This window comes from Neophocaena asiaeorientalis, unplaced genomic scaffold (assembly GCF_003031525.2).
Source record: "Neophocaena asiaeorientalis asiaeorientalis breed wild unplaced genomic scaffold, Neophocaena_asiaeorientalis_V1.1 scaffold91, whole genome shotgun sequence".
Lineage (NCBI taxonomy): Eukaryota > Metazoa > Chordata > Mammalia > Artiodactyla > Phocoenidae > Neophocaena > Neophocaena asiaeorientalis.
The window spans coordinates 8,376,478-8,397,843 of NW_020173198.1; the positions used below are offsets into that span (position 1 = coordinate 8,376,478).

General features: G+C 44.6%; 2 protein-coding genes across 5 annotated transcripts in view; one reads left to right on the top strand and one right to left on the bottom strand.

Moving 5' to 3' along the window:
- IQCK (IQ motif containing K) overlaps positions 1 to 19,369 on the bottom strand; it is a 122,969-nt gene extending 103,600 nt beyond the window's left edge. Inside the window, exons 1-4 of the mRNA XM_024744373.1 lie at positions 19,186 to 19,369; positions 9,775 to 9,839; positions 7,604 to 7,733; positions 6,589 to 6,686 (exon numbers count right to left, since the gene is read on the bottom strand). Of these exons, the coding sequence (XP_024600141.1) occupies positions 6,589 to 6,686; positions 7,604 to 7,733; positions 9,775 to 9,839; positions 19,186 to 19,369 (477 nt within the window). The remainder of the gene's footprint in view (positions 1 to 6,588; positions 6,687 to 7,603; positions 7,734 to 9,774; positions 9,840 to 19,185) is intronic.
- Positions 19,370 to 19,453: 84 nt separating this feature from the next.
- Positions 19,454 to 21,366, top strand: part of KNOP1 (lysine rich nucleolar protein 1) — a 17,430-nt gene continuing 15,517 nt past the window's right edge. For all 4 annotated transcript variants that reach the window (XR_003003198.1, XR_003003200.1, XR_003003199.1 and 1 more), the window contains exon 1: positions 19,454 to 19,518. The gene's annotated coding sequence lies outside the window, so the exon portion shown is untranslated. The remainder of the gene's footprint in view (positions 19,519 to 21,366) is intronic.

Sequence of the window (21,366 nt, forward strand, 5' to 3'; positions counted from 1 at the left end):
GGACTGTTGGGAGCGTTAAATGAGTTTCCGCAGCTAAAGTGCTTAGAACAGTGTCTGGCACAAAGTACGGGCTCTAAATGTGCTAGAAACTACTATTCTTGAATTCCAGCCTCTTTTTCAACTCTCTGGCTCTCCACTGGCTGTGAGGCTCCTTCAATTTTAGACGATTTGTTCCTTCCTCAGCTCTAGCTTCAGGGGACCCGACAGATCTGGACAGCCTCCCCATGGTCTACCTACCTCTGGAAGTAATAAATCCAGACAGTGCAGGTACAGTTAGTAAATGACCTCTTGCATGTAACAGCTATGTGCTCCTGTAACTTAATTATGATCTTAAAAGTAGGCTCTGACTTTTGCAGAATCATATTCATTTATTCATCCCACAACTATTAGTGGGTCCCTACTATGTTCCAGGTATTGCTGGAACAATATCACAGGACAAAACAGAAAATGAGGAAAGCACGAAAAAATAACTAGAAGTCAGCATTTTAAGGGCAAAATACAAATCAGCAATTATTCTTAAGTGACCTAATACAAATGCCGTTTCAAGATATAATTTGAATGGCCCTAATTAACAATGAATTATGCTGCTGTTCAAGAGCCATTTGGATGCACATTCAATTGTGGGTGACAGATAAGAATGCTCCCGTTATGTAATTTCGGCTGGAGGCTGGTTATCATTCAGTTTAAGCATCTATTCTCGATGACAGGATGTGAGGAAGAGCTGAATCAAGAAAATGCAAATCTGTTGTGCAGATCTGGATAAGAGGAGCTCCACTTGGGTCTGACAAATGTTGAGATGGCAATAATGTAATTTTTAAGCCAGCAAAAATAACCCACAAAAGACTACGTGATGTCGGGGGCGGGGGGGAGGTGGGGAGGGAATCAAATTTAATTAAGAAATCCTAAAATCCTGAATCAGGATTGGCATGGAAAGAAGTAATGATAATTCACCCATCTTGCCTATTTGAAGCATTCAAATACTGAACTTCCAGGTAAAGACTGAAGAGAAGGCGGGGCAGGAAGGTAACATTCAACGGTGCTTGTGAGCACCCTTCGGTGAGTCATCCTCCTGGTAACGAGAGCACCTCTGTCATCCCTTTAGTAGTTGAGGATTACTCACAGATTCCATAGGGTCACACTGCAAGGAAGTGGTCACACTAGGTGTCTAGCTGCCTGTAAAGTTTATCAATTCTTGCAAGTTATCAGTTTTAGGAACCCACTTTTTTTACATCCTTTGATCATTCATTATAGCATTGAAAGTCTAATGCTCCATTCAAGCACCTGCAGCATTTGAGGTTTCATCTGTTTTCATTTAGTCCCAGTGGCAGCTCATCCATGGGATGTCAAAGATGAAGTATGAGTTGGCACAAGGATGCCTCATTACTCTCTAATACAAATAGAAATTTCTCTGATTCTTTAAAAGCGTTTTATCATTGCCTGGAGGCTGGAAACTGTTTCTAGCCCCCTCATTACAAAATTATTTATGGGCAAAAATTAGACATGCAACCCTCGATGTAAAATCTTAATTACTGTCCTTTTAGCTGATTTTTGTATAAATTAGAAGAATAACAGTTGAATAAATTAGAATAAAGGCTGTACAAGTGAATATAACTGCCTTAAGGTCTAGAAGTGAATGTCTAGCACCAGATCTACGCTCGCTGTTTCTCCATATTCATTCTTCTTTTGGAGGAGCAAAAGAGAACAAAGGGGAAGAAAATAAAAGCTACCTTTATCCTTCAGCTACCGAGGGCTTTGCTACTCATCTGTGGTTTCCTTGAGGACAGGGCCAGACTTGTCCTCTCTGGGTGTCCAGGGCCTGGCCCCATGATCAGCACATAGTAGGGCTTAATAAATGTTTGTTGAAAGGAACTGAACTTGGGTGGCTTAATATGTTTGCAGATATTCTCACACATATCCAAACAAAGGTTATTCCATTGTGCTCATTTATTTCATTGTTTAATCACTGCGTTCCATCCTCTGATCAAGCTAATAAAAGGCAGGGTACACTGAATATACTTTGGCCAACAGCAGGATTAAAAACAAAGATCCTTGAAATATGACTTGCAGGATTGTCTGGTCTCTCTCATTTAGCAGCAGGACCTGAAGCCAGAGAGGCAAGGCCATCTGACACATACAGGGTCAGGCCAAGGGCTCTGCTCTCTGGTCCCCAGCCTCACTACGATTCCATATGGCCACGCCTTGCCCTGTTTAACACCACACAGAGGAGGGGAAGCTCAGTTACAAATGAGGGACAAGAATTAAGTCGTCAGGGGAAGCCAAACAAGCAAATGAAAAATACACAAGAATAGAAGCAGTTTAGATTTTATAACTTAAGGCAAGTAGCAATCTGTTCTCCAGAAAAGAACCACAAATTTAAAAAATTTGTATTTCCTGGAGCTATTTAGAGGACAGCCCTCCAAGCCCCATTTTTTGAGAGGGATGAAAGCACAGGCTCTCGGAGCATCTGGACCTTGGCTGAAGACCTGCTCCATTGCTCACTAGCTGGGTGATCTTAGGTAATGCTCGACTTCTCTGAGTTCCTGGGACTCCTCTGTAAAAAGCAGTTGACGGAAAAGGGGATCTGGCTTAGAGGTTGATTGTAAGGGTGAAATGTGATGATGCGTATAAAGCAATTTGACCAGTGATGACACACAGTAGACAACTAACCAGTGAGATAGCTTCTCTGACCATTAATACGATCACTATTATGATAGCAGCAGTCAAACCACAAGTGAGGGGACCACCATGACCTGGATGGACATTCAGTACCTGAATTGCTGGCGTTCATTTTACCAGCTTTTTCTGTTTATAGTCCCCTTCAGCAGAGCAGCTTCTCATGTTAATGAAAATGGGGATCTGATCATTGTGTTTTTTTCTGGTTCAATCTGGACAACTGGTCTGTACCAGAATGTCAGGAGAATATAGCAGGATTAAGGTTTCCCAGATTTGAATTCACCAGGCCTGTGTCTCAAAACTAAGAATTTCTGCCAGAGAAATATGAAGAAAACCTTGCAATTCTGTCTCTGTTGGGGTGAGATGTGTGAAGCCCCCTACCACTACTCCCACCCACCAAAAGCTATGAATAGCGGTTGAATTGCATTTTGAGGAAGGAAGGGTAAGCCGAATGCTGCACTTTTCTTTGCTGAGTGGGCTATGCAGGCTGAGAGCCAGAGCTGAATTGTTCAGGACCCAAAAGGGGTCTGGAGAGGCTGTGTGGGAGGAGGCGCCTGGAGAGGACAGACGTGGTTCTAGACAGGATTAATGAAGTATTGCTTGATAGATGCCAACAAACCCCTCTTCCCACCTCCCTATAAGAGTATCAGCAAAATAAACCTTCTTCATGAAGTCCTTGTGTAATCAGATGCTTGGGGGGGAGCTGGGACCAAGTGCTGAATAAGGCCTCTGGGTAGCCAAGGAACAAGAGCAAGCCCACTCAGGTAATGGGTGTAACCCAACCTACCTGGGGAGAACCTGCAGCCCAGTAATACTAATGATCAATAATAAGTTAACATTTACTGAGTTCTTCCTACATTCCAGGGACTGCCCTAAGTACTTTGTATGGGCCACCTCATTTCATCAGCATAATCCCATTGAAACTGTGCCCCACAGGGTTAACCGAAACTGGTGGCTAACAGAAATTCTTGAGCTTGTCTTGAGCAGATAAGGGAACTGCTTGTTAAAAGCCCCTGTGCTTATAACCTGCTTTCACTGATCAAGGATGCCTTAATTATTTTTGCAAATTGCATACCCTCCAAGCTTCATGTAGCCTAGATAATACATCACAAGACTCCGTAACCGCCTCCTATAGATAACACCTCTGACGTATGGGTTGCTATAGTAACAGTGGCTTAAGCTGTTTTTCAGAAACTTGGAGTCAGCTCTTGTCCAGTTCAAGCAGGCTAAAACTGGTTGGGACCACCGACCCTAAAACTGGGCCTACACAGTTGTCCCATGAATGACCTTGTGACGTCAGAGAGCCAAAAACTCCACCCTCAGATCATGCTAGCACCTCTATTTTCTGAACATGTATCCCATGAAGAAAGAAGCATGTAATTCAGATATACTTGTGCAGAGCAGTGATTACCTCACCCTTTTCCTGCCTCCAATCACCTTCCCCTGGACCTCTGACGGTATACTCTTCACCCATAAATATCCCAAGCCCCTTGCTTTCGGGAATGTGGACCTGAGACTTGTTATCCCATCTCCTCACTTGGCTGCCTGGTGAATAAACCCCTTCTCTGCTGCAAACCTCAGTGTCTTAGTATTTGGCTTGCTGTGCATCAGGCAAATGACCCTGGTTCAGTCCCTGGTTCAGTAACACCATGAGCAGGTGCTATGATCATCTTCATTTTACACATAAGGAAAAGATGGTGGCTCAGAAAGATGAGATAACTTGCCCAAGGCTGTACAGCCAGCTGGGGTGGAGGGAGATGTCAAAACCAGGTAACCCTGAGAACACATCCAGAGATGTGTTCTTAATCAATATGCCATAAACCAAAGCCCAATTTACTAGTTAATTGCATAATTAATATATAAGGAGGGTTAGGCAGTGGAATTTGCCACTCACTGCTCTCTTACATTGACTAACTCACGAAATATATGGATGTCTTCTTCTCTCACCCCCTTCATGGCGCCCCTCCAGGGATGAGCCCAAGAGAACAGTCTTCCCAGATAGAAGAAAACTGGGTTTTGGTCAAGGACATAGTAGTAGAGGTGCTCCCCTGACATCCAACTGTGCACTCATTTATTGAGGGCCAACTATGTATTCACCAGGGGCTAGGTACTGGGTAGGATATACTAGGCACTGAATAGAGATACAAAAATAAATCAGAGAATCTGTCCTCAAGGAACTTAAAATACTGGGGGAGACAGACATGTATAAAATGAAGTGTATTTGTGGGTCAAGGATGTCTTAATTTTCCACTAGAAGAGGAATAGATGAAATACTCTGAAATCTGAGGGCTGGGTTCAATTGCTTCCAGTTTGGGAACAGTAGGCCTGAAAGAGAAGCCACAGAGCTGAGTTTGAAAAAACAAATAGAACTTAAATATGCAGAGAAGAAGAACTCAAGGATTTTTTTCTCAAAAAAAAAAAAAAAAAAAAAAAAATGAAGGAACATATGCACAGAAGCCGTGAAGTGTGGGGCAGGTACAGGGACCTCCAAGTGGTTCTATCTGCTGGAGGGTATCACCCAGGAAGGAGAACAGAGAGAGATGTCCTTCTAAGGAAGGAGGGAAAAGACTGCAGAGGGCCGTGAAAGCCAGGCTGAGGGGTCTTGGACTCCTTATGTGGATCCACGGTTCTCAAACAGTGTACCGTGGCCCAGCAGCATACCCTAAACACCTCCTTCACAAGCGTGCTGCCTGGTTTCAGATCAACGTCTCATAATTCGTTTCTGCTTCTACTAAAGACACAACTGTCACGGTGAGGCCTGTCAGAAGGAATGTTATGCTGAATGGACCAGTGGCAGTGAATTAGGGGGAGGTATAAAGTGGGGTGACTAAGAGACAGGAGGGTCAGTATAACGTCAAGGCAGCGCAAAAGGAAAGTTGAGTGTTTGCTAGAGCACGTGAAAACGTTGTCTCTTCAGTATATAAAAGCATCAGGACAGTATCCTATTCTCACAGAGAGATCCTGTGCTGAAGGGCAACCAAGCAGGTGACACCATTATCTGTGAATGCTTTAAAGACGTGGGTCAAACAAATTGGGGTTTGCACTGTAGTTACAGCCAACTTTTAAAAATATCATTTTGAATCATTTAATTTGGATTTGAATCCTAGCTCTGCCATTCACCCTTGATCACCTTTCTGAATCTATCCCTTCGTCCGTTTTCTCATCTGCAAAATGCAGACAATATGAATCAAGAGGAACCTCACAGAACTGTTGGGAGTGATGATAAAGCCCTAAGCAAAGCACCCAGCAGAGCAAGCACTTGGTCAACGTGAAATGCTGTTGCTATTTTACTCTCTGCGTATAGGTCATCCAAAATTCTAGTACTGTGCAGGGAAGACACACACCTGATGTATACTGCCAACTGCAGAAAAGAGGGAGCCTCTGGGGTACTTACATGGCGGTGCGCCAGGACTGGAACTCGATTCATACAGATAACTAGCTGCAGTATGATAATGACCGGTCATCGAGCACTCACCATGGGCCAGGCCTCTCCTAAAGCAAGTACATTCGTGGCATTTGGCATGAAGTGGAGTAGGGGGAGCCCCGAGGTGGGATGGTCAATCCGGAGCTGGATAAGAGGGCAGGAGAGCTATAATCTGTGCATGTCATAACGGGAGCAGGAAGACCCAAGAAACCTGGCAGATGCCAACTGCCCAGGAGAAGGGCAGGCAGGGAGGCCAAGCGGGCCAAGCGAGGCAGAAAACCTCCCCAGAGCCAGGCGGACAGACAGATGGCAGTGCGTGTGTGTGCACAACTAGATGTCCCGGCCGGAGTTGGATAAGTGACTGAAACAAGGCTTTCCCTCCCAAAGGGATCATTTTGAAAACAGCCACTTGACGGTACTAAGATAATGAGCTACCACCTGATAAAAATGCATTATCGAGCATTTAGAAATAAAGAAACAAAACAACTGACCTCAAAACATTTTTCTTTCTTTGCTTGGTGAAGCAGGCTAGCCATTCCGGGAAGCAGAACTGGAAAGATGAATGTTTCCAAATATTCTTTGGGGGAACCTAAAACAAACAAACATTCCCACCAAAAATCCAAAATGGCTCAAGTTAATTTGGGAGAAACATTTGCTTCTGAACAAAAAAAGGTATTCTCCATTAATCAACATGACCATAAATGTTATATTTTACTCTAGACTGCTGAGTTGGGCTGATTACCGACGAAACTTAAAATATCCCTCTGAGCTTCTGTAGTCTGGTGGGGCTGTAGACGGGGGTCCATGGGGCCAGGGCCACAGGCATAGCCAGGAGGCTGGTGTAGCTGGAGGGAAATACGCAAAGGGAGTGTGGTAGGAACTGAGGTCAGAGGGGAACGGGGCGGGGGTACAAGGACCTAAGGGCACAGTAATAGTGGTTACCAAAGCCCAAAGCCCACTAGCGGAGGGAGCAGAACAAACCAGCGGGGGAGAGGGCCTGGCACCAGGGAGGGCGAGGAACAGGGACTCAGGGAGGAAGATGAGGACGCCTGCATCTCTGGCTTCCACACACAAAGCAAGACAGGATGATATTTTCTTTTACTCTTTACATTTTCCCCCTTTGTATGTAATGTAGAACTTAAGTACTTAAGAACTTAAGTGTCTTTCTTCCTTTTCAACCTTAAAGATACATCAGTGGACCCCCAGGGGGGAAAGCAGGAGGGCGGGTGGGATGAAGTGGGAGATTGGGGTTGACATATATACACTAGTATGTGTAAAGTAGATAACTAATAGGAACCTGCTGTATAAAAAAATAAATAAAATAAAATTTAAAAAAAAGATACATCAGTGGAATAAAGGCTATCTCTTAAAAATAAAAATTAAACAAGAACACATTCTTATTACGTGGTCTCCCTGAGGTCTATCTGTCCACCCTGTCCCCACCCCATGGTTTTGCAATGTCACAACTTCTGAACTATAGAGCTGAGATCGCACTTCCTTACGTACATGTTTTTGGGTCGATTGTTTCCCGTTTAGCTTGAGGACAGGTCACTTGTGGGACCACGGCTAAAGGAGCAGCTGGGTAAAGGTGTTCCATGTTGAAGCCGCCGAAAACCCTTTCCTCTGATGGTGACGCCTGGGGTGGCAGTGGGGAGGGAAATCAATTCATGTAGTTTAAATCATTGTATTTTCTTTTATAATATAACAAAAATAAAAGTCTGTGTCAGAATTTAGGTTCAAGGGGGCATGCTGAGCACAAATCTTTCTCTTCTCTCCCAAGACACCTATAAAGGACAACCAAGAAATAAACCCATAACAAAGACTGGGAGGGCTGTCAATGGATGAGAGATCTCCAGACATTTCCAAAAGAAACAGAATAGGGCTTCCCTGGTGGCGCAGTGGTTAAGAATCTGCCTGCCAATGCAGGGGACATGGGTTCGAGCCCTGGTCCAGGAAGATCTCACATGCCACGGATCAACTAAGTCCGTGCGCCACAACTACTCAGCCTGTGCTCTAGAGCCCGCCAGCCACAACTACTGAGCCCACGTGCCACAACTAATGAGCCCGTGTGCCACAACTACTGAAGCCCGCATGCCTAGAGCCCGTCCTCCGCAACAAGAGAAGCCACTGCAATGAGAAGCCCGCGCACCACAGCAAAGAGTAGACACCGCTCGCCACAACTAGAGAAAGCCTGGGCACAGCAACGAAGACCCAATGCAGCCAAAAATAAATAAATGAATAAATTTACAAAAGAAACAGAATAAAGCCTGTTGTCAGATGAGAGGAGGAGTGGCAGGTCAGAATCCACAGGAGGAAACTGCCCCCAGAAGATGAGAGTCCACGTTCCCACCAGAATTCCAAAGGGCTTCAGAGGTTCCTCACAGTGTGGGAATGAGAAAGGAAACAATACACAGGAGAGGTTAAGTGAAAATCTGGCTGGAGACCCCGTGGCCTGCTGCCCCATCCTCCCTCCTCCTGCTTCTGCCCCCTTGGGCATTCACAGCAGCCTTTTATATCCTGCTCTCCCTCCTTTCCAATGAATCTTCTGTAAACAAATTAAACAAACAGCCTGGGAAGGAGTAGAACTACTCAGGGTGCCATTTTGGCAGTCAAGAGAAAAAAAAAACCTCAACATTGATGTGGAGGCTTCCAGCCCAGTGCCAAAATAGGGAGTCCCTGTCTGCTGACCCTGAAGAAAAGTCCTCCAGTGGACAATCACTCCCCATGAGCTCCCAGTCAGTGTTTCTATTCATGGAAGAGACCCATCCAGAAAACAAACCAACATGTGTGACAGTAGAAGAAAACTATACCAACTATGTAGAAATATCCACTCACGCTTGCATTTTAAATTTTGAATAAATAATCAAAACTTTCTACACAGAGGAAGAACATCAACAGCATAAAAGACAAAGATCAAGATCTATAAAGAACAACTGACCCTGAAGAAGCAAAAATAATTCAGGGGAGAGAACTGTAATTAGTATCTGCAGAGAAATCTGAGAAAGCATTGCATTCATAAAGCAAGAACAGGATGCTATGAAAAAGGAACAATCACAAGCCAAGGAAGATCTTAGACACAGAATCTCTAATGGAGGCAGCTGTAGTGACATAATGAAGTCTAGTGACTTAGGTTTTTGTCTCATCCCTGTGACCCTGCTCAAGTCCCTTCATTTCTCAAAGCCTTACCTTTTTATTTTAAACTCCATTAAGTCCCTATTTTACTCCAAGCATACTGCCTTAGGGCCTCCCTTCCTGGCTGCCTTGTCCTTGGCCCTCTCTCCTTCCTTAGTACAGTCTTAGCCCACCCAGCTATGCAAAAAGAAATCTGCTCCTTCTGCAAAACTGTCCCCAACGTGGACATGATGTTGAATCCACTGCAAAGGCCTTCCTCATCTAGGATCTCATTTGAGCCCTACAAAGGCCCTGTGAGTTAGTCAAGGATTATCTGCTCCATTTAACAGATGCAGAAACTGAGGCTCAAAGTGGTTGTGTGATGCCCTTTAAGTCACATCATTAGCAGCAGAGGTATGACTGGCCCTGGTTCTGGTTCTGGTTCTGGTTCCAGTGCCTTTCCTTTCCCCCTCCCTGATTCATGACAGTGTCTGATGCTCACCAGCCATCAGTGCTGTTTTCGTGTAAGAACCTTTCAGTTAGGTTGGGGCCCGGGTGATACTCACAGTAACCACAGCTTCTTGTTTGACTTTATATCCTTCTGGAAAGGGAGGCAGCTCAGCTTCATACTCTGAAGGGAGTGGGGGGGAAAAAAACCCCTCAATTCCATACTTCATTACAGCTTGTGGATAATTCCCTTTCCTCTGAATAAAATCTCCTTAAATTTTATTTTGGTTGGTGGTTTTCAAAAATGAAAAAACAATTGGCCATTACAGGGTGTTTATTTAAAATGGGTAAGAGATGATTCTTCTCTTGCATGAAAGACTCCAGGCTTTATGTAAGAGTTTGAGACTCTTCCCAAGAAGGTAGATTTAGATCTTGCCCACCGAATTATAACTACAAGGGATAAAAAGAGGAAGAAAATGAGGAGGGTGGCTAAGGGAAGACACCAATAGCATACAGGAAGGAGAGGGGAGAAAAAGAAGAGGAGAATGTTACGTATAGGGGGGCAGAATAAAAGAGACAGAGGCAAGATGAGCCATCTCAGGCAGACGTGGGGATGGGTGTGAAGTTAAGGCTGCCAGATTGGGGTATACGGCTGGAAAAGCAATCCCGTTAACCCTTGCTAGTCGAAGCATTGCCCAGGGACCAGCAGCATCGGCATCCCTGGGGAGTTAGAAATGCAACATCTCAAGCCCCACCCCAGATCTGCTGAATCTGAATCTGCATTTTAACGAGACCCCCAGGTAACCTGCAAGCAGTTAAAATTGGAGAGGTTCTACCGTAAGCTCCAGTAAGTTTCCATCTTGGCTGTACATTATAATTACCCGGGAGATTTTTGAAAATGCTAATGTCTTGGCCCGACCCCAGAAATTTTGATTCAGTAGGTCTGGGGCAAGAGGCTGGGAATCAATATTTTAAGTCCTCCAGCTGATTCTAACATGCAGTGAGTTGGAGAACAATTGCCAGGTTTCAAGACTGATCACTGTCAACCTGCTGGGGAGCTTAATGCAAAGAATATTCCACATAAGTTCTACAGCGTAACAACAACTATTGCTGAGAGACAGCAAGAAAATGCCCATGACTATATTGGTTACACCCCTAAGGGAAAGACTGGTAAAAATATTTCCGGAAAGGTCAATGTTTCAAAGGCAACTGCATAGGTGCTTTGCAGTGATGAGGGAAAACAGTTTCTGGGTGAGATGGGGTTGATGCATTTGTACTGGAGGCAAGTTTTATTCCATTACCTCGTTCCTTATCAGGTGGTAGAGCAATTCTCAACTTTTTCTTCAATTCCTAGGTATCAGGTTGGGGACTAGTATGTCAGGATGCAGGTTTTAAGCAATTTTGATTCCCAATACTAGCTAGAATAGGTTTCTAGTGCTATGTAACAAGTTATCACAAACTTAGCAACTTAACACAAATTTATTATCTCACAGTTCCCAAGGGTCAGGAGCCTGGGTATGGGTCAGGGTCTCATCAGGCTGAAATTGTGTTGGCCATGGCTGTGATCTCATCTGACGGCTGGGGTCCTCTTCCAAGTTCACTGATTGTTGGTGGGATTCAGTTTCTTGTGGATGTAGCTCTGAAGTCCACATTTTCTTTTGGGTTGTTATGGGGACTGCTCTCAGCACCAAGAGGCTGGCCGCCCTCAGGTCCAGGCAGCTCACTCTTGGATATATGTTACTTCAAAGCAACAGTAGTCTCTTCTGCTTGAACCTCTCTGACTTCATTTAAGGGCTCACCTGATTAGGTCAGGCCCACCTACAATAATCTTCTTAATTTAAAGTCAATTGAGGGAATTCCCTGGGTTAGGGAATTCCCTCAATTGACTTAGGACTGTGAGCTTCCAATGCTGGGGTCCTGGGTTTGATCCCTGGTCGGGGAATTAAGATCCCACAAGCTGTGCAGTGTGGCCAAAAAACAAAACAAATAAACAAAAAACCTACAGATTCAATTAGAAAAAAAAAATAAAGTCATCTGATTACACACTTTAATTACATCTGAAAAATCCTTTGACAGCAGTGCCTAAATTAGTTTCTGATTGGATAACTGGGAGCTATGTGCACTAGAGGCAGGAATCTTGGGGGCCATCTGAGAATTCTGCCCACCACAGCAACTCTAGCTCTACCACCTTATTCTTTCCTCTCAAGCAAAAATGTAAATTCACCTTCTTCCCCCAACACACTGAGAATCACCAACACGGTGTGAAAACTATTCGTTTGGATTTAAGATACATATACATTTATAGCTTTGATTACAAAAGCAATACATGCTTATTATGAGAAAAATTCCAAATAATACGGAGATGGCTTATGTAGAATCATATCTAATCCCATTACAACCCATAACCATTGCTGGAATTGGCATAGATTCAACCAAAACTTTTTCAATGCATTTACTAACATTTGTATATAATTCACAAATACATTCATTCACTTTAGATATCCAAGACTAGCTCAAATCACCCAAGCATAGAACTTGATAACACTGTGTCCTTATTCTGCGTAACTCATATTAAGTCCTACCCGTATTTGAAATTTGCAAAAATTAATGAGTATCTCTTCTAAAAGACTGTGTTTTTTTGGGGGGGGGGGGGGGATGTGGATGTACCTGGGTCTGTTTGTGCTCACCATCACATTCCCAAAGAATATGAAGCTGAATGAATGTACTTTTTTTTTTTAATTTAAATTTTTTGGCTGCACAGCATGTGGGATCTTAGTTGCCCGACCAGGGTTCAAACCCACGTCCCCTGCATTGGAAGTGTGGAGTCTTAATCACGCTTGGACCGCTAGGGAACTCAGAAGCTGAATGAATGAAGTAATGAATGAATGAACAAAACAAACACTACAGCAAGTTACTTTTGACTCTTTATCAATTCATTCATCCATATTTATTGAGAGTCCACTATGTGCCAGAATCCATTCTAGGTGCTGAATCATGGAGCTCGTTCAATGCTGCTACTATATGATGTGCTTCATTTATTTAACCAGTGTACTCTTAGTGGACTTTTAGGTTGCTTCCAATTTTTCATTATTACAAACAATGCTGTTGTAAGCATATTTATACACACATCATTGATCAGAAAGGAGATACTTTTGTAGGATTAACTCTTAGATGTGGAATTGTTCTTTCAAAGAAAAAAATAATTTAAAATTTGGGCCAAATTGCCAAATTTTCCTCCAAAAGGTTCATAATAATTCACACTCCTAATAGTAAGTCTGCCTGTTTCTCTAGGGTATAACTGATCTCATACATATTTAAAATGATACTTTACTTTTATTTATATTTCTTTAATTATGATTTATTTGCCATTTATATTTTTCCCAATGAGAAATTTGATGGAAAATATACAAACTTTTTCATCCTACAACCACAAAAGATATACAGTTATATGATTATGTAGAAGTATGGGAAAATACATTTGCCTCAGGACAATCTGATGTGTTTTTTATTTCAAGCCTCTGTAAGATTTAAGAGAATCTGGCATATTTGAGAATTTGTCACTGTCACCTTGCGATTTCAATTTAAAACATATAATTGGTTACAGACTGATGCTTTTTACATTGAAAGCCATATAATTTTGCATGAATTTATTAAGTTTGTAAAGAGTACTGAAGAAAAATTTGCTGGTTTGGCACTAGAAATTCTTCAGAAAATCAGGTATATTAAATTTCCAAATGTTTACAATCTTTTCGTTACCTAAGCTTGTAAACTGGATTCCAGGTGTCCCCCACTTTTTGAAAGTTTGCTTTACGCACTTCACTTTTACAAAAGACCTACAATAGTACCTGTTTTCGCTAACCAAGAGAAATCCAAAGGGCATTTTTGCTTTAACAGAAAAGGTGAAAAGTGAAAAGAGCGATCAGCGGTTTTTTTGCAGCGAACTGTTACAGAGGAAGTGTGTATTCCGAGCAGTGGAGTGGCACTGCCAAGCTCCTTCCCCTGGAACTACACTCAGCATCTCAGCATCACGCCACCACAGTTTTGAACTGTCTGTGAACATCTGTACTTTTTCTCGATTTATTCTGTGCATCCTTTAGCAAGATGTGTCCTAAGGTAATCATTTCTTTGCTTTATGCCATTTTGGCTTACGAAAGTTTTCACAGGAACTCTCTACTTTTGGGTAGCAGGGAGAACCTGTAATTGGTTAGGGGAATTTAATGTTATATGCATTTTAAACGAACATTAATCTAAGAACAAGTAAACATAGTTGTTCATTTTATACAACAAAGGCAACATTATGTAAGAGGCAGAGCAGAAAGAACCTATAACCCTGTTGGGCGAACAGAGCCCTCGTGCTCAAATTGGAACCTCCCCACCGCCATGTTCCAGGCACGTGAGGTGATGAAATGTCTTTATTGCTCAGGCCACTATTAGTTGGGTTTTCTGTGATTTGCAGCTGAACATGTTCCTAAATGAAACAGCAATTAAAATGCAGTGTTCACCAACAGCGGCCTATTGGAAAGGGATGAACCAGGAAGATGGAGGCTGGAAGTGAATCTAACGAACACTCAGCCAGCATATACTACGGCAAGGGGATGTACAAGGTGCTGGGGGGACAGATGAAGAAGGCAGAAGAGCTTGTGTCCTGGTGAGGGGATGCACAGTAAGAGCCAGTGGTTATAAGATGTGAAGTGATGCCGTAGAGGGCTGCACTCAGGAAGCACCAAGGAAGGGCCTCAAAATCAGCGTGAAGAATAACAGAAGGCTTTCCAGAAGAGGGGCCACTTGGGCTGAGTCTCGAAAGATGAAGATGAGAAGGCAGAGATGTTCCAGTAAGAGGGAAAGCTTGTGCAAAGGTGCGGAGGAATGGAACAGTGTGGTGTGCTGGAGGAATAGTTTCTTATGGTTAAAGGTACACAGCACAGGACAGTGATACTATGCCTTGTCCCTTGCCTAGAGAGTGTATTTAAACTGCAGAGCTTAGGGACTCACCCCCAAGGAGTGGGGTGAATCATCACACCACAGGAATCTGCGCTTCAGCAAGCATCGGGGATGTCGTGATGAGGGAGCTCCAGGTCTACACTTTAGGCACACTGCTATGTCGCTTAAGGGCTTGAACTTGAGTGCCACACACGAGTTGCAGTCCGGTTCTACCACTTACTTTGGACAAGTTTCCTAAGCTCTCTATGCCTCAATTTCCTTATCTGTTTAAACCACCAAGTTACTGAGAGGTTTAAACAAGAGGAAAAGCAAGCACCTAGCACAGTGCCTGGCACATAAAGGGCAGCTCAATAAATGTTAGCCATTAGGATGATTTGGACAAATGGTAGGCGATGAATCTAAAAAAAAGAGACAGAGACCAAATCATTAAAGGGCTTAGGTGTTAAGCTAAGAAGTTTATGTTTACCATGAAAGCTGTAAAAATCATTGTAGGTCATGGCATGATGTGATCAGATTTGAATTTGAGAGAGGTTCCTGTAGAAGACAGTCTGGAAGGAAGCCTTCCCCAACTAAAAAGCTACAGCAGCAATCCAAACAGGGAGTGGTAAGGGCCATGAGAACTAGGGGCTGAGGAATTGGGGGTTACAGGAGATGTTGAGCCGGTAGGATCTACAGGGATTGGAGAATGAATGTAGGGATCATGGAAAGTGAAAGGGAAGCATGCAAGATGAATCTGATTTCTGGACTGGGCAGTGGAGTTTATGAGAGAGTAATTGTTGGTGTTTAGAACAGTGCCTGGGGTCATGCCTGGTCTAGCAGTTAAAATAACTCGCCGCACTGGTAGATATGATGATTCATGCATGAGAATGATTTCACTGAAGCCATGAAGTAGGAGCTCATGGGTTAATAAGGGAATGGGAATGACAGTGGTGCGAACACGAATTCTTTCCAGAAGCTTGGCTAGAGAGGGTACGAGGGATAGACAAGAGCTAGATGACAGGGGTCAAGGGAGAGGTTTTCACCAAGATGACTGACTAGAGGATGCTTAGATGGAAAAGCCTGTAGAGAAGTTAAAGATGTTGGAGAGGTGAGTGATACAGCAGGATCCTGGTATAGCGAGAGGACGGCACCAAAGCACAGATGCAGGGCTGAGCTGTGCGGGTAGTGGGATAAATACTTCTTCCATATGAGCAGATGCAAATATGTTTGTTGGTATCAGGAAGCTGGAGGATTCCCTCCCCACTCTTGATCACCTGACTATTCTCAGTGAATGCCTCCTCCTCCTCCATCTGCCAAGTGTTATCACGCCAAGTCAGAGGAGTGGAGTAAAAACTTGGGACTAGTAGATGCAGGCAAAGGGAGAAGGCACTTATGGATGTTGACCAATAAGCACTGCTGAGAGCCACCTGGTGTCACTTTTCTCCAGCTGTGCTCAGCTGCTGTGCTGGGGGAACAAGCATTGATTCAGAACTGGACCATGTTGTTATCTGGCAGGTGGGAAGAAGGGACCTGATTTCACAACAGCACTGAGCGCTGAGGCCAGAGACTAGTGTTTGGAGTGATGAACCAACGGCAATAATAAGGATGCCGATGGCAGTAACAGCAGCAATATCAGAATAAAAGACTGTAAGCTCCAAATACTTTGAATCAGTCCTGGTTAAAACCATAGTTAAAAGTCATTGTCATAAGCAACTACAAGACTCGATTAGAAGCCTTGGCAGGAAAGACGTTTATTGATACTAATACAGGTGCTTTTGAGAATAAAAAGCCCTAGGTTAGTTATCACTGGAAAGATGAGAAAACTGAAGAACATTCACAAGTAAGTCACCATACACGTGCGCGCGCGTGCATGCACGCGCGCACACACACACACACACACACACACACACAGCACTAGCCAGGCAGAATAAAGGTCTTAATAATATCTATTCTGTATCTCATTTTCCTGAAATTGAGTTTCTGATAGGTCTGTTTGCTGTGATAATTTGCTTTTTAAATGGAAATATCCTAAAAGAATATAATACTTAACCTCAAACACAGGATTATTACAAAGCCTGTTTTTCATGTTTCTGTGAGAAACTGAATTTACTACGTTTATTATAGAAAACTGCATTTGTTAGAATGTTTGTTTTAAGAAACTGGGTCTATCATCCAGGTTATAATAATCATTACAGTGCCTGTGTGTATAAATTCACTGTCTCTGACCTCATTAACTTCATTTTGTAACTCTATCACTTTGTCAGTGGCATCAATTCACTTGCTTTTCAGAGCAACAAAACCCTTTGTCTTTGCTTTCTCCCTACAGGCCTGTTTGAGAAAAATAAACTCCATGATTCTAAAACAAATGCAAAGCATGTTTCTTTGTCAACAATAACGAACATTTATTGAGCACTTTCTAAATGCCAGGCTCTGTGCAAGCACCTTTGCATACATTGTCTTCTTATTCCAGCCTCACAACAGCCCTGTGAGGTAGGTACAAGGATTATCCCCTCTTAGAGATGAGGTTGAGCAGCTTCCTCGACAAAACACTACTAGTCAATTGTATTATGAAGAGCTGTTTGGCCTGGAGAAGTGAAAGCTCTGGGGAAAAGACAGCCACAATAACAACCTTCTATTTGGGTGTTTTCATAATGGTAGAGTGACTAGCAATTGGATCATAGCACCAGGAGGGTAAGGAGCAAAGGGTAGAAGTTACAAGGAGAACATTCAAGATGAAAAAGGTTTTTCTAGGTATAATGCAATACAGGAGAAGGAATTCAAGCACTGGGTAGGAGTTGAAATAGATGGCCTTCCAGGGCATCTATCAACTCTGAGTCCATTATTCTCTTCTTCCTTTGTATTTTCCACTTCTCTCAACTCATGGCTCTCTCTCACTCTACCTAGTCCCATATACTGGTACATTCAGTCTCTCCTCCATTCAACAAACATTTACTGACCTGCACTGTCCAATACAGTGGTCACTAGCCACATGTAGCTGTGTAAGTTTATTAGAACTTATTAGAAGTAAAACAAAAAATTCAGTTATAAAATTGCATTAATCACATTTCAAGTGCTCAACACCCATGTGTGGCTAGTGGCTACCACATTTGAAAGTTCTATTGGACAGCGCTGTTTCAGACAGTTGAAGTAATGATGGTAGCCACAAGAATGAAAAATCTGAGTTCCTGACCTCAAGGAGTTTACAATCTCAGGGAGGAAAAAAAACACCCAGCATTATTAAGAGCAATATACACTGAGCTCTTGGTGTAAATCGGGCACTTTGCTAAGCCCTTTCTGAAGTGCCCCTTTAGCTGCATCCTCCTAACACCTTGAAATAGGTGCCATTATTATGCTCACTTTACCGAGGATAAGTAAAATACAGGTATACCTTGTTTTATCGTGCGCCACTGTATTGCACTTAGAACGTCCTGAGTTTTTTACAGATTGAAGGGTTTGTGGCAACCCCGCATCAAGCAAGTCTACGAGTGCCATTTTCCCAACAGCATTTGCTCATTTTGTGTCTGTGTCACATTTTGGACATTCTCAAAATATTTCAAACTTTTCCATTCTTATTACATTTGTCATGGTGAACTGTGCTGTTTGACATTAGTATTGCAAAAAGACTACAACCCACTGAATGCTCAGATGATGGTTAGCATTTTTTAGCAATAAAGTCTTCTTATTTATTTATTTATTTTTGACCACACTGCAGGCCTTGTGGGATCTTAGTTTCACGACCAGGGATTAAATCCAGGCCCTCAGGGCCCTGGGCAGTGAAAGCACGGAGTCCTAACCATTGGACAGCCAAGGAATTCCCCAACAATGAAGTATTTTTAAGCTAAGGCATATACAGTGTTTTTTAGACATAATGCTATTGCACACTTAATAGACTGCAGTATTGTGTAAACATAACTTTTATATGCACTAGGAAACCAAAAAACTCCTGTGAGTCGCTTTATTGCTGTGGTCTGAAACACAACCTGCAACATCTCGGAGGTATGCCTAACCTGTCCAACGTATGTGAAGAGTACTGCGGGACCTCATGATCAAGGGTACATGTAGACCCACAAAAGAAGGTGAACTAAACAAACTCCACTTACGAATTTTAAGGAAGGCTAAGAAGAAGAGGATTAAAGTCAAATCTGTCTAGACCAGGCTTGCTCAACGCGTGGGCCACAGATTATCTACATCAGAATTACCTGGGGTGCTCCTTCAAAGTGCAGATCCCCTACACCCCATTAGGAGCCCTGTGGGCGGGGCCTGAAACCTATGTTTTAAACAAGCTCCCCATCTCCATCCCAGCGATTCTTTCCTGTTCACTAAATGAGATTTGAGCACCACTGGCCCACACCAGCTAGTCCCCTTTATTCCGCCTTCCCCTGCCTTCGACCTGACTATGGATGCAGGCTGGAGGCTGCGCTGCCTAACCTCAGGCAAGCCTCTCAGAGTCTCTGTTTCCCCTACGTAACTTGGGGAGCCCGGCGGGCCCGCGGCGAGTATGCCAGGAGGCCTCGCGCGTCAGCCGCCCGACGCACCTTAGGCGCCCAGGAAGCGCCGGCCCCACCTGGCCGCCCGAGTCCCGCCCCTCTCGGCCGGCCCGGGCTGCCTACCTTCGCAGATCTGCTCCCACAGGTTCTTGCCGGGCAGCTCCGCAACCTGTCCCGGCGAGACGCGCAGATCCAGGGACACGGGAGACACGACGGGCCCTGGCGTCCTGGCGGTGATGAACGACTCAGTTGAAAGCGCCCGTTCCAAGCGCTGAGAGACGCTGCCCACCCGTCCCGGGGCCGCCATGGCTGCAGTTTCCACGGCAACCGCGCTCCCCGCTAGGCCTCGACCCGGAAGTAAACACATCTTGCGAGGGCGGGCCAGCGAGTCGAGATTGACTTCCGGGTCACGGCGGAGTCGGCTCTCACGTGGAGGCGGGGAAGTTTGGCCTTCGGGTGAGTGAGGAGGGCGCCTACCAGGCAGGACGGGGTTGGGGCTGGAGACTGGGCCTGGGGACTTGCGCGGAGAACCGAGGGACTGGAGGGCGACCCGCACCCTCAGATTCAAGTCCCCCCGGTCGCTGGTGTGCGCTCGCCCCGGCCTGAGGCCGCAGTCTCCAGCAAGTTCTACCGCCTTGGAGCTGGGCCCGGGACCCGGCGTAATCCCTCCTTCTGTGTTGGTGCGGAAGCTTTGGCGCGGTAGAGCCTTTGAGGAGGCAGTTTCGCCTCCCGGCTCTCTTGCTTCCTGCTAGTGAGCCTGCGGTGGGAGTGAGGTGTTGGTGCCATTATGCGGAGAGCACAGGCTCTGAAGTTATGCGGGCTGGTTTCGAATCCCTGTTTTACCCCTTGCTGGCTTTGGGACACAGGCCAAGTAAATTAAAAGCCTCCAAGTCTCAGTTTTCACGTCTCTGAGATGGGTTACTCACACCGAGCCTCACGAGGCTACTGCGAGACTTTAAAAAGCGCTTTTGGAGAAAGCATTTGCGTTCGCAGGAGAAGCTGTAAGGTTCATTTCCTCTTCCCTTTTCCTTGAAGGAATGAATACACTTAGGGTCTCAGGTTTGAAGAGAAGGATCTTCAGTGCTAGAGAGGAGGATGCTACAGTGATTTGAACGGCGGAGATGGGGAGAGAAGGGGATTAAGTTGGGGACAGCCTCCCCTTGGCTTCTTTGTTCTTATTCGATCTCTAGACCACTCCTCCATTTGAGGCACCCTTGGCGCCCTTGACTCCACCCTCTCCACGTCTGCACCTTCTCCCTCTCCTTTGCAGGTCCCTCTTCCTCAGCCCACCCATTTAAACGTTAGTATTCCTTAAGGTTCTGTCTCAGGCTCGTTCTGTTCAAGGCTTACTTACCATCCATATATTCCTAAATTTACGTCACCCATGTCAGCTCAGTCACCTCTGAGCCTCATCCACCTGTCCACCAACATCTCCACATGGCTATCTCAAGGCATCTGTTCCAACCAGCCTATCTCCTTCAGCCCTCGCCTCCCCCGCTACCACCCCACCTCAGTTTATTTGTCTTAGGGACTAGCACCGGCATCCTGCACTTGCCAAGCTGGAAACCTCTGTCCTTCAGAAACTTTCCTGACAACTGGTAGGCCAGATTAGACGACCTCTTACCCTGACCTTACCACTGTGCTTGCTTTTATCACCTGTATCATTGTTAACACACGTCTTTCCTACCCACACCTACCTGCTTCTTGATGGCAGAGTCATCTCTTTTTCACCTCTGTGTCTCTAGCATTCCTTCCTTCGTTCGGTGAGTATTTATTAAACACCCACTCTGTGCCAGGTATAGAGCTGGGCCCTGGGAATACAGCAGAAAACCAGACAGACAGGAGTGAGCGAGCGAGTGTTCCTTTCAATTATGAGTGAACTTGAGCTACAGCTCTGGCCTAGCCTGGCATTTTGAAGCAGCTAAGAGGCAGGTCCAGTATGGACCCTCTGGGCTCTGAAGAAAGCTGCAGAATGGAGAAGCTCCCTGGCCTTTCCTGCCCACTGTCCAAAGCTCCTGTGAGAGGCCGTTTGTTTCTGGATTCCTTGAGTGGCACCATGTCATCTAGTCCAGGAAGCAGGAACTGGGCTGGTGACTGGTGTGTGAGACGTAGTACAACTGGAAGCTGAAATGTACTTGAGGACCCAACCCCTTCTCATAGGCGCCTCCTTGACCCCCCCCCAGCCCTGCCAAAGGAAAAAAAAAAAAAAAGCTGAGTGTTCAAGGTTGCTCTGTGTTTTCTCCAATCATTAAATGTTGGCAGTTTATTTGAAAAATTAAAAACAGGGAAACAGGCTTGGAGGCT